Here is a 26,653-nt window from a genome sequence, read left to right as displayed (position 1 = left end):
CCAAGTGAGGTTCCAAGTGAGAGAGAGGAGGGGGCGTGGCGGAGGGGAGACCGCACCTCCCTCCTCCAGCCCGCCCTCGCCCTCGCCCTTGGGTAGTGCCCGCCCCCTGAGGGTGGAGGGACTGCGGCCCTCGGGGACCGGAGAGTATCTTGTCTCCCGCGCCTCGGGGGACTGCAGCGCCCTCTGTTCCGGTACGGTCCCTACTCGGGCCTGTGGCGACAGCAGGTCTCTGGGGAAGTGGGTGGGCGGGCAGGCGAGATGGACGCATTCACTCGCTTCACCAACCAGACTCAGGGCAGGGACCGGCTCTTCAGGTGAGTCTGGGTTTCCGGCCTCCCACACCGCTGCACCGTGCGCGCCTCCAGCCCCAACTGGTCCGCGTCCCAGTCCGGCCAGAGGCCCCGACTCCCTCCCCCTTCGCCGCGCCGGGGAGCGGCTGAAGCGGATCCCCGAGGCCTCCACGTGACCTCCGGCCCTGCCAGCCCTCCCCTGCCCTGTGCTCAGACTTCTTTGTGGAAGTGAAAAGTGGCGAGCCAGCGACCGGGCAGACGCCCCTGGGACCCGCTTGGCGCGCTTTGTACCCAACTTCGGGGCCGCTTAGTTCCATCAGAAGGAAGGAAGGGGTTGGACAGAGACTAACCGACCAGCTGTAATTCACTAAATCCTTAAAATTGTATGACTTGGGAGGGGGGAAACGTAGATAAGGGAGGAAACCACCAACCCTTCCAACTGGAGTCGAAACTCCTACTCCCGGGCCCCATCCCAACCTCTCCCCATACAAAGGACCTGTTGTACCCATGCCTTTCAGTGTAGAACCCAGTGTACTCTTGCAAAATCCCCGATGCCATTGACATCGTAAAACCAAAACCGATGACTTCGTGTCTTGATAATTTTTCCCAGTGAAAGGAAACACTAGACAATCTCTTCTGGAGGAGTTTTCTTTAAAACGAAGACTTTGGGGTTAGTCACTGATGTCAGATGTCCTAAGAAATAATTCTGCGATGAATCCCTTTTTATCATATACTTAGAAATGAGGTGGCCCTGATAGAGCTCCCTGTTCCTAGCTTTTAGTTAATGGGATCATAGATTTAGAGTTGTAAGTGACTTATAAGTTATTTAGCCCAATCTCTATTTTAAAGATGAGAAAATGGACCCATAGAGCCATAAATGATTTGTCCAAGGTCACACAGTAAAGGAGCAGTGCAAGAATTTGAACTCAGGTCTTCTGATTTGAGATACGGTACTTTTCACTGAAACGCAGGATTTGACAGTTCTGTGCCTATAAAATGTTAAGCACATATAGTTAGAAAGTATTTCACTATGCCTCATAAAGACTTGGTTGGTAATCAACCTGCTCAAATTCAAGTTCACGTAGTTAAATTTACAATTTCATTTTGCTATTTTTCCGATTTTGCTAATACTCTTGGACTTCTATAATGAGCTTCACAGTACATCAGAAATGCTACCTTTCATTACACTTCAGTAAAATATAAGCATAAGCATTACAGAGGATGGATATACAGATGTTCATTGTACAAATACTCTGCCAGATCCCAGATTTCTGCTCTGTTAATTTGCAGAACTTTATACAATCTCCTCACTAAAAGTAGGAGCAGACTTTCTTTAAAATGAGAGGGTCTTCCTCTAGTCTTTAAACTTGCCTTCAGGGAAAATACCTTATTTTTGGATCTAATCCCCTGCCATCCGAGTACCCAAAGCCTGGGAGGACATGGATATGAATTTACTCAACAAAATCTATGCTACTATTAACCTCTTTAGCCTTATATACAAAAATATTCTCAACATATTTTGTCAATATGTATATAAGACTTAATTCTATTTCTTATTGTTCTTGATCAACTTTCATATATCTCTATGTTCTTCGTATTTACCATTCTTTACAGCAACATCATGCTTTGATTGCATTAATATACTATAGTTTGTTTAGCTATTCCTAACTAACCACAGGAGATTTAAATGATTTAGGTCACTTATGTTTTTTGCTATTATAAATAACACAGTTGTAAATATATTTTGTACAGCTAAATCTTTTTTTCTGCTTAATTATTTCCTTGGATTATATTCCAATGGGGTTACCAGGTCAAAGGGTATAGCTCTTTTGGGTACTTGCATGTTACTGATAAAGACCTTTCTTTTTTTTAAATGAAAAGGAGGGAACCCCCGAATTTATCACCTTTGACTCCCAAATCATTGATACAACATTCTGAAAATCATGTTAAATTTTGGTCAGAGTGTTTAATATATAGATATTAAAATATGATTACAGAAATACAGTATAAAAAAAGAAGCACTTTGCTATGAAGCAGTTAGCTAATCCCATAGACTCCTAAATGTACTGGGGCTTATGGATATCTGTGAATTCAAGGTTTCTAATTCATTGTGTCTATGTTAGGAAACAATGTTTGGGGCTATAGACTGATACATGGAAATAACATTCTTCTTTTGAACTGAATATTAAAATGATACTGTATTCATTAAAGTCAATTTTTATTTACATTTTATATCTTTTTCTTGTTCATTAGATTTAACCCCATTTGGGAGCCATGTATAAGAACTATATCTTCTAGTTGCTTGATTTGTCAATAATTACAGAGCTACTGTGTTCTCAGGTCTTTAACCTAGGTCTTCCTGACTCTAAGGCTAGTCCTCTCTAGTCATTATACTACCTGTGTTATACATAGTCTCTTATGGGTCCTTTATATTGTATCTGGTCCCTTTTGTATACTTGATTTAAATATGAGATGGCTTTTTGAGCTATTTCTCTTCTTGATCCACACCCACTTTTATCCCCACCACTTGTGTCAATAAAATGGCTGCTTTTTGCTGTTGGATTATTTCAAAGTCCTTTGCCATCACCTTTGTGTTGCATTTTCATTACTTGTGCTACCCTTTGACCTTATGGATCTGGTGCAGAATATAAGTTCCACTTCAAAGAAATTATCCTTAGTACTTTGCCTTTAGCAACGTACCTTTTTCTTTCCCTTCTGATGAAATGTTTTGCTTAACTTGTAAATTATTTTCCTCACTTTTTTTCCATTCCAGAGCCATTCAATACACATGCATGTTGCTTAGATATTTATTAGAGCCTAAGGCTGATAGAGAGAAGGTGGTAATGAAGCTCAAGAAACTGGAATCTAGTGTGAGCACTGGCCGTAAATGTAAGTACACTGTCCCTTGAGGAACAGAGCCTCCTAGTTCAGAATCCTTAGCCCCGGAACATTTGGTGTTCATGTCACTTTTAATCATAATTTATATTTGATAGTACTTGTTGATGTTATCCAGTATTGCTGATCTCATTTTGCAACATCATGCGGCAACAGAGACATAGAAATCAAATGGTTTAATGATGAAGGGCCATCCTACAGGCATTATCCTGGGTTTTTTGGTGCTATGCCGTTTCTTCCCACATAATCAGAACCAGTAGGACCAGTAGAATATGTTAGCTCATTTTTACCCTAAATCATTGAAATGTTTTGACAAGTCAAGAAAGATAAACAACTCTTTCATATTCTTCTCACTCCCAGGAGCTGTATTCAGGCTCTTTGAAGGAATAAAACAGTCATACCCTAATTTTCACCTAACTATTGCCTTCCCGCTACATGTTTCTGAATTCCCGTTTTCTTCCTTCTACTCTTCACTTAGAGTTAATGATGGAGAAATGGGCAAATCTTATTAGGCTTTTTTCCTAGCTGGCTTTGTATAAAATACACAAGGTTAAACCAGCATTTTACATCTGTTTAAATCATTGTTATCACAAGTAATGACAGAAAAAAATCCTGTATTGTTGTTTTAGTTAACAACTAAACAACTGTGATTACAGTATTGATGTTCTAGCTAAGGCCTGCACAGTCTGTGGCCCATGAACCATAAGCAGCCCATGGGCATGGCAAAGGATTTTGGGTGGCCCACAAAAAATGTAGAGGATATTTTCTTCTATATTTCTGTCAGGCCACCCAAAATCCTTTGTTGGGCCACAGGTTGTGCAGGCCTGTTCTAGTTAGTGACAGGTAGGACTGGAACCAAGGTTTGCTGATTCCTATATAAGTGTTTTCTCCCTTTATTTCTTTCAGCTTTGAGAGGCTATAGGCAATTCTGAACAGGTGAATAACACATCAAAAATACTCTTTTACAAAGATTGATCTGAAGAACAAAAGGTCAAGAATTAATAGGAACTAATGAAAAAAATGGGAAGGAAGGCAGCCTGGCATTACCAGATCTCAAGCCATATTGGAAAACAGTAATCATCAAAGTAATTTGGCACTAGCTAAGAAATAGAATGGTAGATCAGTGGAATAGATTGGGTACACAGTACATAGTGGTAAATGGCCATAGTAATCTTGTGTTTGATAAATCCAAAGATCCATGCTTTTGGGGCAAAAACTTACCATTTGACAAAAATTGCTGGGAAAACTGGAGAGCAGTTTGGCAGAAATGAGGTATAGACCACCATCTTACACTATATACCAAGATAAGGTAAACGTTGAGTACATGATTTAGACATAAAGGGTGATATTATAAGAAAATTAGGAGAGCATAGAAAATTTTTATCTATCAGATCAATGGATAGGGGAAGAATGTATGACCAAATAAGAGATTAAGAGGATCACAGGAAATAAGATGGGTAATTTTGGTTAAATGAAATTTCCAAGTTTTTGAACAAACACAAGGTAGCCAAAATTAAAAGGAAAGAAGGAAGTTGGGGGAGATTTTTATAGGAAATATCTCTGATAAAAGCCTCATTTATCAAATATATAGGGAATTGAGCCAAATTTATCAAAAAAGAGCCATTCTGGAATTGATAAATGACCAAAGAATATGAACAGGCAGTTTTCAGCAGAAGAAATCAAAGCTAACAATAGTCACATGAAAAAAATACTCTAAATCACTATTTGAGAAATGCAAATTAAAACAACTTTGAGTTACCACCTCATACCTATCAGATTAACTGACACGACAGAAAAAGAAAATTATAAATGCTGGAGAGGATTTAGAGAAATAGGACACTAATGCACTGATGGTGGAGTTGTAAACTGGGCCAACCATTCTGCAGAATAATTTGGAACTGTACCCAAAGAGCTGTAAAACAGTGCATACCCTTTGACTTGTAATACCACTACTGGGTCTCTATCCCAAAGAGATCAAAGGAAAAGGAGAAGGACCTATTTTTATAAAAATATTCATCGCATCTCCTTTTGTGGTGGCAAAGAATTGGAAATTGAGGGGATGTTTGTAAAGTGGGGAATGTTTGAACAAGTTGTGGTATGTGATTGTGATGGAATACTACTGTGCTATAAGAAATTATAGACAGGATGATTTCAGAAAAACTGGGAAGACTTATATGAACTGACAAAAAGTAAAATGAGCAGAACTAGGAGAACATTGTACACAGTAACAGCAATATTGTACAATGATCAACTGTGAATAACTTAGCTATTCTCAGCAATACAATGATCCAAGACAATTCCAAAGGAACTATGAGAACAAATGCTGTCCACCTCCAGAGAAGGAACTGATGGAGTCTGAATGCAGATTGAAGTATAATTTTTAAATTTTCTTTATTTTTTTTGCAACATGGCTAATATGGAAATATGTTTTGCATTATTTCACCTGTATAATTGATACCATATTTCTTGCCTTATCAATGAGTGGGGAAGGGGTATGAGGGAGGGAGAGATTTCAGAACTCAAAAATTTAAAAAAAACAAATGTTAAAAATAAACAATAAGTTTTATGGGGGGAAATACACCTTCTTTCTACATGAGGTCTTTCCTGATCCCTCCTATCCCAGATGTTGGTTCTTTCCTCCTCAAAGTTATCTTGTATTTATTTTGTATAGAGTATTTAATGCATATGTGTGTTATCTCTTTCATATATTGTAAGCTCCTTGAAGACTGTAGCTGTCTCATTGCCTTTGTGTTCTCAATGACTGGCACAAAGGCTTTTAATAAATTCTTGTTGATTGGGGAAAAAAAAGAATGTAGTAACTGAAGGTTATGATAGTGATAATTCATCAACTCCTTCATTCCTGAAATATGTTTCCATATAATCTAGACATTGCAGTCTTTCTTTGTAAATGGCCTTGAATTGGAATGAGATATCCACTGGAGTGATGTGATATAGGAACACAAAAAAATGCTTTAATGCCTTTCATAATAATTCCAGCTACTCATTTTATACTCTACACAATTATTTCCCTCCTCAACCAGGGTGCAGAGTCCAAAAGGCCAATAAATTGATGAAAAGTCAAATTATACCACAATAAAAACCTCAGTGATTCTGTTTTCCCATTTCAGTGTTAGCAAAAAGCTATGCTAAAATTCATGGGTTTTTCTTACAGGGTTCAGACTAGGTAATGTGATACACGCTGTCCAGGCAACTCAACAGAGCATCCACGTGTCTGATCTTGTGCCCCGATTCTGCCTAACAATAGCCAACCTCAACCGTGTGATTTACTTTGTCTGTGACAGCATCCTTTGGGTGAGGAGTGTAGGACTCATTTCTGACATCAACAAGGAAAAATGGCGAAAGTGGGCTGCACGTCATTACTACTATTCTCTCCTGCTGCATATCATCAGAGATGTGTATGAGGTCTCCCTACAAATGGAGCAAGTTGCACAAGAAAAGGCAAAAAGAAAGAAATCAGTGCCCCAGAACCATGTAGGACCTTGTATAGCTGATGAAGAAACAGAGTGGCTCCACTCCTTTCTCCTTCTCTTGTTTAGATCCCTAAGGAAGCATCCCCCCTTGCTACTGGACACAGTGAAGAACCTCTGTGATATACTGAATCCTTTGGACCAGCTTGATATTTATAAGTCTAATTCTGGGATCATTGGGCTGGGAGGCCTCCTGTCCTCCATAATAGGCATGATAATAGTAGCTTATCCACAGATGAGACTAAGTTCTTGAAGTTCTTTTGTGTTGGGTACTAACACTTACTTGAAAAGGTGACCTTCTGAGCAGGATGGGCACTTATGACTGAGAAAATGTCACATTCAATATGTTTAAGCCATTTTTTCACAAAAATGGGTATATACACTATATGTGTATATATTCCTCTGTCCCTTTCCCCACTGCACTAAAAAGAAAAATAATAAGTTCAGAGGTAGTCTCTGAACCTACCTTGAAGGTTGTTGTGAGGATCCAATGAGATAATATTTGTTAAAAGCACCTACCACAGTGCTTGGCACATAGTAGATGGCATATAAATACCTAGTCCTTTCTCTCTCCCTCCCTCCCCCCCACTGTTGAGGGAGGACAGAACTGAGTTTACAATTCTTAAATCCTCTACCCTCCTCATCTACAGTATAAATTATATCTGTATAATAAAGTCTTTGAGTAGGACATCTGATGTGTAAGAACTAATGATGGTATAGAGAGATCCACTCTACTGATAAAGATTTTAGGAAATTCTGCTTTTTTAAAATTTCAGGTTCTTTATCCTGCAAAAAAGTAGAGTAAGTCCCATTTATTAATGATAGATATCCTTCAAAACATGTACTCACAACAGTCCTGTCTAAACTACCTAATTTAAAACTAGGTTCCATCATTTGATGGTTAGTTGGTCTACAAATAATTGCTTTCACAAAATGAAATTCTATTAATTTAGAAGCTGAGTATGGATAAGCCACTCACAATTTTCTATAATAATCAGGTTTTTATGCTTATAGGGTGTGGGGTGTACATTGTTCTTGGGGGAGAAAGGGGAGCAGAGAGCAAGAAAAAGAGGGAGGGGTGTAAGGAGTAAAGTTGTGGGGAAAGAAAGACAATCATTAAAAAGCATAATTTATTATGATCAAATTTAGAGTATTGAGTGATAGTGAGAAGCAAGTTTTGATGCCATATGCTCACTCTGTAGTAGCTACCTTCTTAGGCCTCGATGGATATATGTAGTTCTGCTTTTGCAGGTGCCACAGGGTTGGAGTGAATTAGATACGTCACATCATCAGTAAGTGGTTTAGTCTAATGGTCTAGTTTGCTCCTTTGAGTGGTTCTCAAAAACAAAAAAAATGTTTAATAGGCCATATGAATTCAACATCCAGAAGAAATTTGACTCCTACTCTTGAAGAGCACACTCAAGTCCATGGCTTAATTCCATTTCTTAGGCGAGGCACCAGTTCTGGAAAAGAGATTGAGTTTGGGGACTTTTTTTTAAGTAAAATGGAAAATGTCAGGCCAAGATGAATTTTCTCAATAACCCCATTTTTACATAATGATATTCAATTATAAGTTAATTATGACCAATAAATTGTTTGACAGATTTGAATTCTTGTATTTTTGTATGTGTTTGGAGGATAGCATAGGAAGGTGAAAGTAAGGAAGATAGTTTTCATTACTGTTAGGTCCTTCACTTACATAGGAAAGTAATTCTGGAGGGAGAAAGCCAGATAAGATCACTGTACACAGGGAGAACCTGATCTTGGAAATCAACCTCAATTAAAACAAGAACAACTCTGAAGTTTGCCTTGTAAGATTGATGAAATTATATGGTTTTGGTAAGATTGAGAAAAAAAGCATTGTCTCTGCAGAATTAGTATCAGAATTAATAGTGTCCTAGATCCTGAAACAAGGAAGCTGCTCTTCTCAGAAGGGTTCTTAGAACCAACGAAATATAAACTTAAACCTTAGACCAGCTCAGGGGCTGTCTCAGAATAGTTGCTGCTGGTGCCCTTCAGCCTCCTCTCTGGGGTAGGGTGGGGAAAGTGAGGCTCTTTCACAACCTCAGCAGCGTTTCCAGGACCTTTTACCAATCCTTACCTCTCACATACATTCTGGACTCAAGCTCCAGAGGGCAAAAAACCCAGCTCCCTCAGCAGAGCTTGTTATTTACAAATCAAGCCCTATACTCCCTCTGGCCCCAAGCCATTACACCAAACACTTAAAAACTGACCTCTGTCCCTGAGTGGTTGTAGAATCTTAGTATTTGTCTTGAAGTTGGAAGTGTGATCAGAGGGCATCTCATGCCTTTCACACTTGTATAAACCAAGGACTTAAAAAGCTCTGGTTAGTCAAATAACTGCAAACTCTTTTGGAATTCTTTGTACTTAAAGCTTTAGGTGAAGCATCATTTGCTTGACTTGCTCTGTCTTACCTATTTGCCACCAGCAATGATCTGTCATAGGTCATTGAGGCTTCACCAATCTGGCAGAAGTGAGGTAGTTATATTTCTGTTAATAGCAAGGAAAATAAGTTTTTATCCTCTCCCAACTTCTCAATCAGCATATAAGATCAAAGTCAAGTACTTACGTACCCGGTGCTCACCTTCATGTGAACCTAACAACCTTCCTACTTTGTCTTCCTGGGGTCTGCCAAGTATTAGCTCCATGATACTATTATATTTGCTCTACCTTCTTGTATAAAGAGAGATGGGTAGATGTATATTTTTATTGTCTGGCTTCTGTTGTTAGCAGAACAAACCAGTCAAAATTTACCTCTCTAGGCTGGGGAAAAAGTTGTCATTCCTCCACTATTCTCTGGGATCATCTTATAACTTATGCCTTAAGAATTACCTGGCCCAAGGGCAGCTAGGTGGTGTAGTGAATAGAGCACTGGCCCTGGAATCAGGAGGACCTGAGTTCAACTCCAGCCTCAGACACTTAACACTTACTAGCTATGTGACCTTGGGCAAATCACTTAGCCCAATTGCCCTGCCTCCCCCTGATAAAAAGACAAAAAACAAAAAAACCTGATGGGTTATGCCCAGCAAAATACGTAACAGAGCAAAGCATAATCATAAATTAGAAATCATTTGTCCAACAGGCACATGGTAAGTATGGTGCTAATAACCTGTTCAAAGTCCCTTTTCTACTGAATAGCTTGGTTCCATATTCACAAGCAGAGGTAATTAAGACAAACTCATTATAAGATTACCTAAGGGAATTCATCTGTCAAAATATCCAGGCTGAAGCCTCCCTCTAATGAGCAACTAAAAGAAATTACAGGAATTGGACTGGTCAACTGGAAACTGGCACACAGAGCACATTTCATGGGAAGGGAGCTAGATTAGGGAAGAAGGTTTAAGGGACATTGACAACATCATCTAGAGACTCAGGCTTCAAAAAGTATGGGGTGTGCTTCAGAATATTTGTTGCCTTCTACATTCAAAGCCTAAAATAGCAACTTCTTTAAACCTGGATTCCTCTCAACTCTAGGAACCACCCCCTCTGCTATCCAATAATCCATGCAGAAGTTAGGATTTGTCCAGGGGGACCATTGGTCCAATTACCATGGCAACCAGCTGACACGCCTCTTTTGTCCTCTCTCTCCTCCTTTGGCTGGGGAAGTGATTAGGACTTCCCAAGACTTGGCTCCCCAGAGCCACTGGAGATAATACTGCCAGAGAAGTCCACTCTGCAAGCTCTGCTGTAATAGCTGGCCCAGGGCAGGGCAGCAGTCAGCTAGAGTGAGTTGGAGGGGCAGCAAGTAGTGAAACCTGCTGGGTGGGCATCTTATTTATGCTGTTCCCGTTGCTTAGGGGGAACTGAGCTAGTGGTAAGTGCTTCTGGGAGGTTGTTGGGTGTCTTGATAGCCCTTGAGGTAGTAACTGGAGGAGGGCACTAATTGTGAGGCAATTGGGATTCTGACAGAAATGGATTTTCAGCTTGTATCAGGTACAATGGAACCAGACAAATACCCCTCCATTATGCCTTCCTTCAGAAGGAAGACTCAGTTGGTTTATAGACTAAGTACTTTCTTTTTAATCTGAGCATGGGAAAAAAGGGACTTTAAGATGTGTTGGTCTGTATAAAGAAGAATCCAGTACCTTTTATGTTAAAGCCAGAAACTGAGTCTTATCCTATTTGCTTGCCCCCCCCACACCCAGTTTTACTAACATAAGAACCTCTACACTTTTGCTAATGCCGCTTGTTCCCTCCCTGATGGTCCCACTTTTATCCACCTGGGCCTTTTGCTTTGTGCTTACTTTACCAGCTATATCCATCATTGACCAGTAGAAGCCTTGCTGTTGAGGTCCACAGGAAGTTAAAGGTAACCTCTTTGTAGTGGTTCTGTGCCATGTTTCCTTATGCCAGGAACCAGAACCACCAGCCACCTACTGTGGTGGCCTATCCCCAGAAGCTCATGTACTGGGGGGCTGACCTTGGGAGCATAGAGCTGGATATTCATAGTCATGGGATCTTCTGCTTTGCAGACTGAAGCGTTGAGATGGCAGTCAACAAGAGCCCAACCACGATGGATGGAAACCACCCAGTAAGTTGTGCATGTTTAAGGCAATTAATGGAGACCTAAGGAAGGGGAACAAGAGTGGGCAGGGAGTTTAGGTTTCGAGATTCAACAACAGAATATACCCCGGTTATATTACTATTCCCGACTGGGAGGAAATTGTCTTGGTATCTCAAAAAGTTTCACCATGGATAACATATGATTTGAATTGATATCTGTGAGGTACTCAAGGAAGGTGCTAGAGAAATACTAACTAGAAACATGCTTTTTTAAAAAAAATCATTCTACAATTATATTAGTAATCACAGTAAAAAAAAGTTTTAAAATAGGATTATGGGATTTTAGAACTAGAAAGGACCTTAGAGATCATCATTTTTATTTTACAGATGAGGAAAATGAGATCCAGAAAAGTGAAGAGAACTTGCTCAAGCTCAAACAGGGAGTAAGTTAGCAGATTTTAAGCCCAGATCTCCTTACTCCAAGTCCCTTTCTACTATACCACAAAATAGCTAGTGTTAAGTGATTTAATGTGTCACCATATTTAAGTATCTTTAAAGTATCTCTGAACTTGTGTTACATGAAATGTTTCAATGCTTATAAGGGCATATGCCAGTGACCAGTAGGATGTCTCTGATTCAGACACTTCATGTCATTTGGGGACATTCAAAATTATATTCCTGAAATAGTGTTCTTCTTTATCCTAAAGTTAGCCCTAAAACACCATTGTTCTTAGAAATATCACAAAAAAAGCATAGACTGATGAAGCTGGAAAGGATCTGAAAACACCTGGGCCAGCCAGACCTCAGCCTCAGTCAGGCAAACATCTAAGTCATTCAGAGTAGGGGATTCTATTACCCTCTTAACACCACTTTACATTTTGGCTCTACCACAAATGATTTCTCTCAGCTATGTCCAAAATTTCCATTTAAGGTATCCCAGGTAATATTTTTTTTGCTTATATTCATATAATTTTCTAGTTTCTGATTTACCCCAAGAAGATATTTATTGTTTTTAGTTCACTCTTTTTTATAAATGCCCAATGTACTTTCCTCATAAACACATAAAGTACTTGGCAATAAGTCATCTAACATATCTGCTTGACAGATCTATTTCTTCTCCCTTCTAGATCAGGAAAGTACAGAAAGTTCTTTAGCCCATCATATGGCTGCCTGCTCTGATCTAATCTGCCTTCTTCGAGGTTGTTCAAGGCACCTGGCCTCAGGTGCTTGAGAAAATAACTTTATCACTATTTGTTTTAATGTTATTGTGGTGCTTCAAACAAAAGGCAAAAAATTTGTGACTGAGAGGCACATATGTATGACTATGTTATAGGAGAGATGGTCCCAAGCCCATATAGCCTATGGAAATCATAGCATTTCTCCAAAGACTTACCACTTAGTTCTTCCCAGTTGAGGGAGAGAGGTGCAGCAGCTTTAGAATCAAGTTTAGTCAAAATGAGAAAAGAAAAACAACTCATGAATATGCAGTATAGAGAAAGGTGTTTCTTTTCCATTTGGGTGGAGTCTGTGCCAAGAAAGGGTTTTGTATCCTATCTAGGATTCTAACCAGTCTTAGTTGATTGGCTTGTTGGATTACTGTGAAGACATTCTAGCATTAAGGACTCTGTGTTCAACCCTGAGATCCCTACAGTTTGAACCTGGGACTGTTCTCTATTTCAGCATTATAAAAGATAATTCAATACTACTTCTATGACTTTATTTTCATTAAAGGCTCAATCATCATCATCAAGTGCCTTCTAGTACTTAGTGATACTTAGATACAGAGATCAAAGACACTACATTGCCAATGAAGCTTACTTTTTGAGTGCAGCACCTCTGAGTTTATGATTATGCTAATATGTTCCCTCCCACTACTATACTATTCAGAGTACAAACACAGACATAGAGCTCAGATCTCTCATTTTCCTGAATGTTAGGCATACGGGGGCACAAGGAGTATGAAGCAAAGTTGTACACCATCAGCTAGATGGTATAGTCATTTGTGTTTATTTACAACACCTTTATCTTAAGTTGTCCTGATTTTCAAAACAGGAAAAAGAACAGATTCTGGAAACTACAGATTGTTAAATTTGAGAGAAATTTAACAAAATTTAACAGATTTTGTGAGCATTTGTAAAAGAATACATTGGTTACTAGGAACCAGCATAAGTTCACTGATGACAAGTCATGTCAAACTAACTTCTTTCAATTGATAAGATTAATCATTGGTAGTTCAGGGGTATGTAAGAGAGGTAGTGAATCTTAGTTACATGTAGATAAAATAGTGAATTGTGGAGTAGATGATAGTGTTTGTTAACTAGATTCACAGATGACTAAAACAAGAAACCTGAGGAACATTGTGACTGGGTCAGCTTGGTGTGAGATTTCTAGTAGAGTGCCACAGCCCTTTGCCCTTCATTCAGTGCCATTTAATGTTTTAGGAATCATTATCAAATTCACATATGACATAAATCTGGGAAGGAGAGTTAATACAACATAAGACTGAATCAAAATTCAAAATTAACTCCCCAGGTTGGAAAACTGACCAAATGATATCTGACAAAATTATATTTACCAAGTATACACATAAAGCTTCATATGTGGATTCACAAAATCATTGGTACAAGTAAAAGGATAGGAGATATCTAGCTTGGCAGAAGTTCGTTTGAAAAAGAGATAGGGGTTTCTGCTAACAAACTTAACATGAGTTAACAGCACGATGAAGGTGCTAAAAGCAGTAATAATCTCAGACAACATTTCAGAGGGAACATGGCACCTCTATTATGGGAAGCAAATGTTCCATGGTACTCTGTGTTTGTCTGGGCCACATATGAAATGTTGTATTTGATTTGTGGTGCTGTATTTTAAGAGAAACACTGACAAACCAGAGACAAACAGGATGATAATATAATATTAGGAAATGAGATGTTTAACCTGGAGAAGTAAAATGATGAAGAGGAGATTATTGCCTTTCTTCAGCTATTTAAAGGGCTGTCAAGTAAAGGACTAGGCATTCTGTGTTACTTCAGAGGGCATTACTATTGGCAATGGATAGTAGTTATGGTAAAAAATTTCCATATATCTCTAGGAACTTTCTAGTACTTTAGTTAAAAACGTCCAGTTGTGGAAGGTCTGCTTCATTAAGTTGTAAACTCTCGATGATTAGAAGTAGCCAAGCTACAGGTCGTTGACTATCTGTTAATTATTTTGTAGAAGGAATTTTTTAATTGACTGGGAGGTTGACCTATATAACTTCTAAGGTCCTTTCTAACTCTAAGCATCTTTTTTTTTTCCTATTTAATCTCACAAATTAAATTTATGTGCACTTTTTCAAACAGCTTTAACTGTGATATCAAGAAGTCCAAAAAACATTTAGAACAACAGAGATGTGATGGGTTATAAGGTCTGTATTGAGAAATGAAATAGACAAATTATTTCCTGGTAATTCAAGGCAGGAGATTTTGCTAGTAGGTTGGAAAGTTGGGTGTGTTGGTCATGGAAGGCTTTCTGAAAAAGATGTATTTTTATTTCAGTTGGAAAGAGGGAAAAATTATAGCTTAGCTATTTGACAAAGAGAATCTGTTTTTTTCTGAAAACCTGGACTGTATCTAACAGGTCCTTTACATTCATGTGCACCACCTTAATTTCTCTACCCATGCCCTTCCTTCATGTAATGAGTGGGTTGCCCAGAGGCCTCTGGCATGATAACATTCTCTTTTCCCTTGGTTCTGACTGTGACTTTTCAGTTTAACCCAGTCTTATGTAAGGAAAAGGTGAGCATGAGGTTCTGCTGACAGAAATGGTGGTACAGTGAGAGGGAGAGAGGGGAAAAGAAGGACATCTTTAATGCTTCCTTTCCTTTCTAGGAGCAGGAAAATGTACTCCAGAGAGTCTTTCAGTTGCCTGTGGTAAGTGGCACCTGTGAATGTTTCCAGAAGACCTACACCAGTACCAAGGAAGCCCATCCTCTTGTGGCCTCTGTTTGTAATGCCTATGAGAAAGGGGTACAAGGAGCCAGCAACCTGGCCGCATGGAGCATGGAACCTGTGGTCCGACGGCTCTCAACACAATGTGAGTTGCAGGGACCTGGGGCTATTTGTTTGTCTGAATTTCATTACTCAGCCTTCAGAGGATCCTTCATTTCCAATGACATTTCCACTGAGGTGTAGAAATTGTTTTGGAAAGTTGGAGTGGGAAGAGGTCTGTACACACTGGACAGTAGAAGATGACAGTTACAGACAAACCCTGACTTAAACAATGCACCCATCAAGAGCAATGAGGCAGTGTTGAGCCTGGCATGGATTCAGGGTCTATAGTTCCAGTCCTAGATTCAGAAGTTACAATATGAGTATTGAAGAGTCCACTGTTCTCTCTACATTGAACAAAATTTTTACTTAGATTTCGGTAGGTCCAATATCTCCTATTCTCTTAAGGAGAGATATATCTCAGAGACCTTCAGAGGTCAGCTATAAGAAGAGTCAGACTTAAAGACCTTGACCCTGAAAACAAACAAACAAAAACAAAACAAAAAAGATCTTGGCCCTAGGCCCAGGTCTTTATGATCTTGTATAACAGTTTAGGCAAGATTTAATAGTTGAAGGACTAGAAGTTTAGAATACTTCAAAGGACCAAGCAAATTTTTGCTTTAATTGACATTCCTGGTCCAATGAATAAGGATTCCCAGAGCACTGTATTAAGTTCCTTTGCTCCTTGGGGAGTATGTAGCCCCTGAGACCTCACAGGCCAATAAAGAGAAAACTTGCTAAAGGGAATATCTGTTTGCCAGGTCTCCTTCTAGCCTTCAATCCTCAAGCCTCCACCACTATAGACAAAAGATCTATCTTTTTATCATAGATGTCCAAAGCTGACCTGGAAGTGAAGTAAGTGAAATAAGCCCCAGGTCAGCGGCAGGCCAAAGGACCCCAAGGAGATGGGGTTACTTGGGACTAAACTCTAGGGTTCAGGTCTGTTCAAAAAGATGACAGGGACTCTGTGATATATGATCTGGAAATGTTCTGTAGCCTTTTATCTCTCCCCCTAAACTGGTTTCTCAAAGTAAGGTGGGTTTGTTACCTTCAGTGTTGTTCTTTGCTTCAGTCACAGCTGCCAATGAGCTAGCCTGCCGTGGATTGGACCATCTGGAAGAGAAGATTCCTGCTCTCCAATACCCTCCAGAAAAGGCAAGGAAGTCTCTTCCCCATGCTTTGTATCTCACTGCCTGCTTCCTTTTCAGGCAATCATACCACCCCCACTACCGGTCTCAGAATTACTTTCTTCTACTTCCCGAATAACATGATAAAATTATGTTTGGGGTGGGGGTGGGAGGAGGGTTGCTAAAAGATTCAATCCTCATGCATGGAAACATCACCTCATAGAAGCCTGGGCCTGAGCCCTATTGTCTCTTTGACCCTATGTTCCTCAGATCAGGACTTTCTCTGAGTTTTCCATGGTTTTGGCCAATTTAGCAGAAGACAGTAGTCCAGTTTGGCTGGAACAGAGTATGTGAAGGGGTATACTAGGGCACAAGGCTAGAGAGGGAAGGTAAATCTAGATTGTTAGACTTTGAATGCCAGGATCAAGAGTTTAAAATTATTTGGTAAATAATGGGGAATCATTGAAAGTCTTTGAGTAGAGCAGTGGCAGCATGTTAGGAAGATTACTAGGGTGACAGCTTGAATGATATGTTGGAGAATGGGTAGACTAGAGTCAGGAAGACCCTTGGGAGGCTATTATAAAAGTCCCAACAAGAAGAGATAAGTGTATGTACCAGCGTAATTGCAATGGGAATAGAGAGGAGGAGCCAGATTGTGCAGATCTTACAGAAATAGAAATGACAGTACTTGATAACTCTTTGACTGGCAATGAGAGCTGAGGATCAAGAGTCAAAGGTGATTCAGTTTATGAACCCAGATGACTGGGGAGATAGCGCCCCTAAAGGCTGTAGCTTAACATAGGCAAGATCCCTAGGAGCTGAGATCCATGTTCTTAAAATCTGATTCTTTCGGGGTCCTAGGGAAAAGGAGCTAGGAAATATATCTGTGGTTGTCACAGGAGAGGCATGGATCCATTTTCCAGCTAAAACCACACGTCTAGAAGTTCATCGAAACACTAGGGTCCTTGAAATATGGAACAGATAAGAGATGCTCTGAGCTTTTAATGCTTAAGACCTTTAAAAAGAAAAACCTTCCTTTACTCAAATAGGAATTAAATATTGCCATGTGCAATATGATATAGTGCATAGAGTAGTGAACTCAGAGACAAGAGGACCTGGGTTCAAATCCTGCCTCAAACACTAGCTGGGTAACCCTGGGTAAGTCACTTAACCTTTCTCTGCCTCAGTTTCTCCAATTGTAAAATGAATAGTTTGGCTCTAATTACTTCTCAGGTCCCTTTCAGCTCTAAATCTGTCGAATCCAACAATCCTACTGTGCTCGGTAGTAGGAGAGATACAAAGATGTGACATAATTCTTCTCTTAAAGGAGTTTACTCTTTATTATGGGAGTATGGTAGCTTCACAGATAAATACAGTAGACATTAGGATTTAGCAGGTACGTGAAAATGGTATAAAATGCTCTGAAATAAAATTTTAAAAATATTTTTTGAGGGTGATTTTTGTTACCCTTTCATCTGCTTACAGATTGCCTCTGAACTAAAGGACACCATCTCCACTAGGATACGAAGTGCCAGAAACAGCTTCAGTGTCCCCATTGCCAACACTTCAGATAAGGTCCTGGGGGCAGCTTTGGCTGGCTGTGAGCTTGCTTGGGGCATGGCACGGGACACAGCTGACTATGCCTCCAGCACCCGGGTGGGTCAGCTGGCAGCTGGAGGGGCAGACTTGGCCTTAAGCAGTGTTGAGAAGGTGGTGAATTATTTGATGCCAGCACCTGAGGAAAATCCAGGTATCCAATGTCCAGAAAACTGAGCAGAGTGTGGGGAGAGAACAAGATAGAAATTAAGCAGAAACATTCTGCTGGAGAATGCCAGACTCAGCTCCCAAGAAATAAAAAATGGTGTGGAAAGGTTAGGAATGAAGGACCTTGGAGACAAAAGGAACCTTAGCTATCAGTCACCTTTTCACAAATGAGTTCATCTGTTCTACTAGCCTGGATTCCATTGTGACTGAAAAGCTGGAGCCAGGAAGCAAGATTTCAGAGAGGAATCAGAATATAATAAAAAGATTAGGAATCTGGAGACCAGGCATCATTGTTCTGCCATTGTAGGGCCCCTGTAACTGTGTTTCTCTGAGCTTCAACCTCTTCATCTACAAAAATTAGGGAGCTTGATAGCATGATCTCTAAGGGCGCTGCCAGCTCTCAAGTTCTATGGAGGCAATTTGAAAAAATGAAATGTGGAGTCCTCTGATATTTAGCCAATATGCATGAAAATTATAGAATGTTAGAGCCTAAGGAATTTTAAAAAGCTTCCAGATCAACTTTTTTATTTTGTAGAGGAAGGCCCAGAGTAAGAGTGATCTGAGGCCCAAAAATGGGAGTGATTTGTTTGCGATCACACATTAAGATCACATCCCAAATTATTTAGTAGCAAAATAGAATCTGGAACCTAGTACTCAATTCATCCGTTTTTCTCCTAGACTAAGGGATTCTTCTTTTGTGTCATTGACCCCCTTGGCAGTCTGATGAAGTCTATTGATCTCTTCTCAGAATAATGTTTTTGAAAATATAAAATAAAATAATTGACTCATAAAAGAAACCAGTTATTAAATAGTAATCAAAATATTTTAAAAATTGTAGTAATATTTCTAGCAGATTTAATAACAATCAGTAATTTTTAAGTAGCAATGAGTTTTGGTGATATTTTGAGATATCTGCAACCACTGTAATGTAATATAAAAAAAAGTAGTACTATAGTTTGTTGCCTATATTCTTAATTGTTGGAAATGCTAAACTTGAGTTAGAGATTAGTGAAATAAAGATTTCATTTTTTTCCCATTCAAGTTTACAGTTGGCCAGACTCTATCCATAGACCTATTGGGGTCCATGGACTCCAGGTTAAGAACATCTTTCTTAAAATGTGATGCTTCCTAAAAGGATATTCTTAGTACTTCCAGATATCATGGATCCCCTTCTCACCATTTTTTTGGTTTTTCTTTTCTCCTTCTACCCCAATTCTAACTTAGCCCTGGTCCTGGAGCGCCCTAATCCTCCCCAAGTCCAGCAGAAGCTGCCAAAGCCAAAGCCCAGCTTCCTTCAAAGGATTGGAACTTTAACCAACATTGTCTCCCAGCACACTTTTCAGACAACAGTCCAGACCCTCCGTTGGGGCCATGCATTAGCCAAGTGGATCCCAGGTGTGGCTCCTTTGGTGAGTTTCCACTTGATCTCCAGGCCAGTCAGCCTAAGAATTGGTATGCACAGCTCATCTCTCTATCTCCACTGCTCCTGCTTTCTAGCCCTAGCCCCTCAATCCTAGTTCATGTTACATAATCCTTGACTGTTTTAAAAATGCTTTCCTCACAGTGATCCTGTGAGGTAGATGGAACTGGTATTATTATCCTTCTCTGGTAGATGAGAAAACTGAAGCTCAGATGAGGAAAAGGATTTGCCTCAAAACTGCTTAAAAATATTTCCTTTTCTTGAAATCTGAACTGTTTTTGAAAATCTGTTTGTATACAGTTATATTTGCATACATGTGCATACATGCTAGGCAGCTAGGTGGTGCAATGGATAGTGTGCTGGCCCTGGAGTCAGGAAGACTCAAAAAACTAAGTTCAAATATGGCATCAGACACTTACTAGCTGTGTGACCCTGGGCAAGTCACCTAACCCTGTTTGATTCAGTTTCCTCATCTGTAAAGTGAACCGGAGAAGGAAATGGCAAACCCCTCCAGTATCTTTGCCAAAAAGACCCCAAAATGGGATTATGGAGAGTCAGACATGCCTGAAACAAGTGAACAACAATAACAAATACCCATGCCTCCTTCCACAAAGGCATATTTACTCCGGAACTTAGAAATTCTGTGTGGTTCTGATTTGGGGTATCAGGAGGACTGGCAAGGTCTGTAAGTCATTTGGGGGTTTTTGCCCCTTCCTTTTCTCCCCTCCTGACCCCACTTTCCTCCCTAATGCACACCCTCGGTCACTCACTGTTGTTTGACCTCTTCACAGAGCACTATGGCCCAGTGGGGTGTGTCGGCTGCCCTGCAGGTGGTGTCAAGACCCCGATCCACATCAAGGGGAAACTGGCAATACAACCAGGCTCAGGAAGAGGAGGATGACGAGGAGGAAGAGGAGGATGAGGAGGAAGACGAGGAGGAAGAAGAACCTGAAGTGAAGAAGGAAGAAAGCAAACTAAATGAGGTGAAAAGAATGAGCCAAGTAGAGTGTTGTATCTTTTAGGGCAGGTAAAGGGGGAGGAGAGAGAGGGGGAGGGCCAGGCTAATTAGGTTTAGGATAGAAGAAATACGGTTGGCATTTCAAATCTAGCACTGTTTCTACTGCACATCAAGCTGCCTCAGGTCACATAAAGACCACTTGGTTCAACCCCTTCATTTTACAGATAAGGAAAGGTAAGCCCAGAAGGTTAAGTGACATGCTCAAAGATACCCACGTAGTAAATAGCAAAGTCAGGATTTGAATCCAGTCCCTTGACTCCACAAAGCCAGTGAAGATTCTTTCCATTATCATTGCCTCCTCAGGCAAAGCCTAAACCTGCTCTTCCCTCCTGACCCAGAAATAGATTTATGTTTCCCTAATCCCATAGAGAGATGTCTGAAGGGTGAGGTTGGGAGTAGAAGGAGCCAGTGGGTACAAGATGGGGATACATGAGCCTGGTAGCAAAAACAGTTACTTATAGCTCTGGTGAAGAAGGTCTGGAAGACGTAGGTGATAGAGAGTATGTGGATGGGATGGAGAGTAGGAGGGTGTTTGGGGGTCTGGAGTTCACTAACATGCATTCTTACTCACAGACCATGTCCAGTAACCAAAGCCTCTTGGGTAGTGTGGTTCACACTTTGCAGTCTGCCTACTTGACCACTGTCTCCACTGTAAAGTGGGCACCCTTTGCTATCTGGAACAACACTGCCGGAAGGCTGCTTCATCTCACTTCTGGTCAGGAGACCTTCGCCAAAGGCAGGGCAATGTCATTATCTGATGCCCTGAAAGGTGTTACAGATAATGTGGTGGACACAGTGGTGCACTATGTCCCGGTGAGTAGTTCCCTGTGGCCATCCCCACCCCAGGCAGCCTGGCGAAAGGTCACTGTCTACTGGGAGGATGAGTGGCCATGGGGGGAAGGGAGGATGCAAGCCTAAGCCCAGCTGAGCAAGGGCATTTAGGGCTGAGTGCTAAGTCTTGAGGTCAGTTTGGACACTAATCAGGCCTGGAGAAGGAGCCAGGAGGATCAGTTCAAGTATCTGTTCTCATTAACTAATTTAGGAAAATTTGAATTATGGCATCATAGAATTTTAAACTAGAATAAACCTTACATCAATATTCAATTCGAACTTTCCCTCTTTGAGCTTCAAACTCCTCATTTGTGAAATAAGGGTATTGGCCTAGATGATTTCAGAATTCTTCTTGGCTCTGTGATTCTGTATTTAACAATTCTTCATCTTTAGACTCCCTCTTTCCTTTTTCTTCTTGCCCTCTCTGGTCCATAGAGCTGAGGATCATTTGGAGTGGAGGTCGGGCCCCCTTGTGGAGACTGGAAGTCTTAGTCCCAGGAGTCTGAGAAAAACAAACCCAAGCATCTTAGACCAGGGAACATGATAGAATGTGAGAGCTAGAAGAGACTTTACCCTTCTCATTTTATAAATGGGGAAACTGAGGCCCAGAGTCATTAAGGGACTTACCCAAGGCCATAGGCATATACATTTAGATCTGGAAGGGACCTCAGAGGTCATACAGCCTACCTCTCTCATCTTACAGATCAGGAAACAAAGCTGTTAGATGACTTCCCTAAGGTCACAAGTAATAAGTGGCAGGGCAGGTCCTCTGCACACCCCGAGAGTCAGGGGTTTCTGATTCTCCTGATTCTCAGTCCACTGGGCTGCAACCAGAACAACCAAAACCTCCTGAACTCTGTGGCCCCCAAACTAAGGCCTAGTGCCCCAAGAAGCTCCTCTCCTGTTGGAATGCTTTAAAAGAAAAATAAAATTAAAATCTCCCCCTCACCTCCTTGTCAGGTAGACTCATACTTCCTGTGCTTGAATTCTCTAGGTACCATTCTGGTCCCTCTTCTCTCCCCTTTTTTCTGATTCCTCTACCATGGATTTGCAATTAATAGCTACATTTATGTAGCACTTTAAGATTTGCAAAGCACTAACATCTGTTATCTCATTTGATCTTCTAAATAACCCTGAGGTGCTAATTATTATTCCTATTTTACAGATGAGGAAACTGAGGCTGAAGGAGATCAAGACACTTGCTTATATTATTATTATATTATATTACTATCATAGAGCTAGTAAGTGTCTGAGGCAGGCTTAGAACTAAGGTCTTCCTGACTCCTTGTCTTGCCCTTTATTCATTGTGACAATTAGCTGCTCTATTCTCAGACAAAATAGGGGTTTTTAGAATACAGACATAATTGCAAAGAAAATCAATTCATCCAGAGGCTGCCCCAGAGATAATAAAAAGCACTATGATACAAATTCCAGATATTATTAAGCTTTCAGGAAGTACTACTGAGCTAACTGTCCTTTCTGAGAAAGGATCTGTGGTGACTGTAATGTCATAATGGGGGTGTGGAGGACTTCTGAGGGACCTTAGCTACCCTGGAGACCTTTACTTTGGTTTCTGTAGAACCTCAGAATTGGAGGGGCTTTAGTAGTCATCTAAAGTCACAGAAGCCATCAAGCTATTTTCAAGCATTTTTAATCACTAGGAAGTTCATGGCAGCCCATGGCCATGGCCAGCAGCTGTCTCTGGGGCCTCCCTGGTGTTTTCAGCCCTTCTGTGACTTTGCCATTAATCCTGACTGGAAATCACTTAACCTTTGAGTTTGTTTTCTCATCTGTAAAACAGGGATGGTAATAATATGGACCCTATATACATCTGAAAGTTACGAAGAAAATGCTTTGTAAAGCCTGAAGTGCTACAGAAATTTGAGCTATCTATGCACTCCACAAAGCCTTGTACTTTGCAGATGCTCAATAAATGTAAAGTGAATTTAAAATTTATTGAACCCAACATAACTGAGAGAGTATAGAGGGAAAATTAGAGAGGGTGGTGAATTCAGGTGAGGATTATCAAATGAAGGCTCCCTCTCTAACTTTGACCCCCGGCTCTTCAGCTCCCCAGGTTATCACTGATGGAGCCAGAGAGTGAGTTTCGGGACATAGATAACCCTCCATCTGAGACTGATGGAAGTGAAGGTGCCAATTCACCCACCCCTGAGATCCCAAGCAAACTGCAGCACCGGGGAAGCCTGAGGAGTACCCGGAACTCTAATGCTCTCTCCTTCCTGGGCCTAGAAGATAAACTCTTTACACAGCAGAAAGTGTTAGACCAGTTGTCCCATCAGCGCGGCTCCCTCCATCGTGGCCCCATCTTTGAGCCTGAGACACCTACCACTAGCCGCTCCTTGTTTTCTTCCTACCACCGAGAGAAACCCACCCGTCGTGTCAGTGACAGCTTCTACCGGCCCAGTGTCATGGAGCCTATCTACAACCGGATCCACCACAACCAGTTATACAAGAAGAACTGACCCAGGCCAAAGTCCCTGTAGGACCAGTCCTTCCGTAGTGCCCTTGATTGGTCCCACTGGTTAGTGCTCATGCCCTGCTACCCTTGCCACTCCCAGCTTATTACCACTGCATCCACAGAATACAGCAAAGCCTGGATTCTAAGAGAACCCAATCTAGTGACCTCTGCACTTGCCTACAACCTACATACTCATTTATTACTTTGGCAGAATCCTAGATATCCTAGTAGACATATTCCCCATCTCCCTGCCTGCTTGTCAAAAGCATACTACCAGCACTGAGACCAGCCTGAGGGCAACTGGGGGTTGGAGCCACCAAAACCAGAGTGAGGTGAAGCCTGCAAACTCAGCACACCGAAGAGCTCCCAGGGTAACTGAATCGGTCTAAATATAAAGAAGGAGATTTGGGGAGTAGGGATATTTATGTTTTTAACCTGCCTCATCCATTTAAATCGGAGTTGTACCCTTCAGAGTAGTGATCTTGGGAGTTGGTACAGTCTTTCAATGGTGCAACCCTTGCTCAAACACATTTAGAACTTTTCTTTGACAAAAGCCACTAGGGCCTATTTGCAACCACACAAGGAAGCTAGCTTTCATACCTCCCTAATAGGAGCCTTGATAAGACTTTGGAAATCATATAGTCCAACTGCATTGTCTTACAGATGAGTAAATGGAGGCCCAAAGAGGTTGAGTTACTAGCTCAAGGTCACATAGGATGTAGACCCAGGTCATTTGATTCAAAATCTACCCCCCTTGTACTTTGGACCCCAAATTGCAATTCCCAGATGTATCACCTATCAGACTTGGCTCCAAATGACTTATGGCTATTTCCAAAAATCAAATCCATCCTGAAAGGAGGAGTGGTTTGTTACCAATGAGGTTATTTAAAAGGATGTGTTGCAGGCTCTGAAAAGAATTCCCAAAGGACTGTCCCTGAAGTGTTCTGAGCAATGGCAGTAGGTGTTAGAATAAATGTGTGGGCTTTCCAAGGAACTTCTTTGAGGGAGACTATACTCATTTGGGCATGTAAAATGTAGGACATTGGTTAAAAAAAAATAAGTCCCATGATTTGATAGTCTCACCTTAGCTAATAACCCTTCCTTCTATTACATAAGGGTTAGAGGCTGTTTATAGATTTATTTCTTTATCTATTAAAATAATACCTCAGGTTTTCCATTTGCATTTTGATTTCAGGGTTATCCAAGGCAGAGTGATGAAAAAAGTGGCTACTTTGGGTTCCTTTCCACCCTGTGCTTCTATTATGTACAACCACAGTGAATCCCAAACCATTTTTTTATTGTTACCTTAGCAACATCAATAGAATTTCAGCTAATAGGGGGCGGCTAGTTGGCGCAGTGAGTAGAGTGCCAGCCCTGGAGTCAGGAGGACCTGAGTTCAGATCTGGCCTCAGACACTTAACACACACACACACACACACACACACACACACACACACACACAAACTAGCCATGTGACCTTGGGCAAGTTACTTAACCCCAATTGCCCTCCAAAAAGCAAAAAAAAAAAAGAATTTCAGCTAATATACATAGCACCTTTTTTCAAAGCTTCTTCGGGCTCCTCTTTACTGATGCCTCTTACCTGCATGTATATACATACTTTGCTAAATACAAAAGCTCCACCATCACATAATCCATGAGAATTTCCTGATAGGAGGAAGGAGAATCCTTGTTTCATAAGCGTTCCTGCAAATCGACTCAGTTACCTGGGGGAGAGCTAAGGTGTGATCACTTTGTGGGCCTCAGTTCACTATCATGCCTCTAGGACTGAGGGATGCCTGGTCTGTGCCTAGTGGTCAGGCCTAATTTCTGTTTAATTACTTCTATGCAGTGTGCAGAGACAGAGAAACTCTGTGGAGACAAGAGGCAAGGACAGGGAAAGACCAGGAAGCATGTGATCAGAGACTATGAGGGGATTTTGGCAATGCTCTTAGTCTGATCCTAAGAAAGATGGGGATCATTTCCCATTGCCAAGTAGGGAAGAGTGTCATGTAATTCAGTTATGGAGAGGGTGGCCTGGGCAAAGGACAAGAGAAGAAAGAGAGAAAGCAGGAAGTGAGAGAAGAGGAAGATGAGAAGAGCTGGAAGTTAGGCCACATGGGCTTCCCTGAGATCCTTTAGAAGATGAGAGCAAAGTCTCAAACCACAGTCCTCCTCTTAGCTCTCTCCTTGTTCTTTGTATGAGAGACCCAGGCAAGGTGGAAAGGTGGATCTCGTCTAGGAAGGCAGGAAAGGTAAAGAGACTCAGCTTTTTTTCTCATGGAATGGGAAAACTGACATCCAAGAAGACAGACACTGGAGTCATGCCCAGGCCTATTCCCAACAAAGGTCCTGAGCCTATGTTTCTTCATATGCTACACTATTGTGTCACAGTTCATGGAAAGAAATGCAACCAACAAACATTCCTTTGTTCCAGGGAACCCCATTAAAACTACTCTTGGGTCTCCAAACCACACCCTGCTGCTCCATCCATCTCTGTGGAAAGACTTTAGGCTTCATCTCTTTTACCATCCTCTTGGGGTCGATGCCAGAGACTGTCCTGGACAGCAGAATCTCCCTACCTATAACTCAACTATTATAGATGTACAATAAATGCACTTGCTATACAATAAATATTCCTGTCGGCTTGGCTATGGGTCTCCCCTGTCTCTTCCTCCTACGTTCTACCGAGGTCAGGCCAACCTAGTGCTGTAAAACTTAGTCTCTTCATCTTCCTGAGCTGCCCAATTTTAAAAAGCCCTTGGAAACTTTTCTTATTTGTAGGATGTGGATGA

At 41.0% G+C, this 26,653-nt stretch overlaps 2 protein-coding genes across 6 annotated transcripts; both read left to right on the top strand.

Annotated features, from left to right (window-relative positions):
• Positions 1 to 83: 83 nt before the first annotated feature.
• Positions 84 to 8,283, top strand: PEX11A (peroxisomal biogenesis factor 11 alpha). Its single transcript, XM_069098605.1, has 3 exons — positions 84 to 314; positions 3,064 to 3,179; positions 6,358 to 8,283. The coding sequence occupies exons 1-3, from the start codon at positions 259 to 261 to the stop codon at positions 6,924 to 6,926; spliced, it is 741 nt and encodes a 246-aa protein (XP_068954706.1). The 5' UTR covers positions 84 to 258; the 3' UTR covers positions 6,927 to 8,283.
• A 1,983-nt stretch (positions 8,284 to 10,266) lies between these two features.
• Positions 10,267 to 25,326, top strand: PLIN1 (perilipin 1). 5 transcript variants are annotated; one of them, XM_069098600.1, is made up of 10 exons: positions 10,267 to 10,508; positions 10,947 to 11,003; positions 11,167 to 11,225; positions 15,064 to 15,268; positions 16,295 to 16,377; positions 17,835 to 18,099; positions 19,338 to 19,522; positions 20,325 to 20,516; positions 21,125 to 21,364; positions 23,452 to 25,326. In XM_069098600.1, exons 3-10 carry the CDS (start codon positions 11,181 to 11,183, stop codon positions 23,863 to 23,865), a joined length of 1,629 nt encoding a protein of 542 aa, XP_068954701.1. In that variant the 5' UTR covers positions 10,267 to 10,508; positions 10,947 to 11,003; positions 11,167 to 11,180; the 3' UTR covers positions 23,866 to 25,326. The 5 variants fall into 5 exon arrangements, with proteins under 5 accessions (XP_068954701.1, XP_068954700.1, XP_068954704.1 ...); XM_069098601.1 differs by having other exon boundaries at positions 10,290 to 10,419; XM_069098599.1 differs by lacking the exon at positions 10,947 to 11,003.
• The last annotated feature ends 1,327 nt before the right edge of the window (positions 25,327 to 26,653 follow it).

Source organism: Petaurus breviceps, unplaced genomic scaffold (assembly GCF_028583685.1).
Source record: "Petaurus breviceps papuanus isolate PSGF00001 unplaced genomic scaffold, PetGlider_PUasm1.0 37, whole genome shotgun sequence".
NCBI lineage: Eukaryota > Metazoa > Chordata > Mammalia > Diprotodontia > Petauridae > Petaurus > Petaurus breviceps.
Note: the sequence above shows the minus strand (reverse complement) of the source record. Positions and strands in the feature narration are given on the sequence as shown.

Excerpts from the sequence above, each read along its gene's own strand:
- PEX11A (XM_069098605.1), top strand. The coding sequence starts at position 259 with ATGGACGCATTCACTCGCTTCACCAACCAGACTCAGGGCAGGGACCGG. Across the intron at positions 315-3,063 it reads GGCAGGGACCGGCTCTTCAG|AGCCATTCAATACACATGCA; the intron begins GTGAGTCTGGGT and ends TTTCCATTCCAG. Across the intron at positions 3,180-6,357 it reads TGTGAGCACTGGCCGTAAAT|GGTTCAGACTAGGTAATGTG; the intron begins GTAAGTACACTG and ends TTTTTCTTACAG.
- PLIN1 (XM_069098599.1), top strand. The coding sequence starts at position 11,181 with ATGGCAGTCAACAAGAGCCCAACCACGATGGATGGAAACCACCCA. Across the intron at positions 16,378-17,834 it reads TCCAATACCCTCCAGAAAAG|ATTGCCTCTGAACTAAAGGA; the intron begins GCAAGGAAGTCT and ends ATCTGCTTACAG. Across the intron at positions 20,517-21,124 it reads AAGAAAGCAAACTAAATGAG|ACCATGTCCAGTAACCAAAG; the intron begins GTGAAAAGAATG and ends TCTTACTCACAG.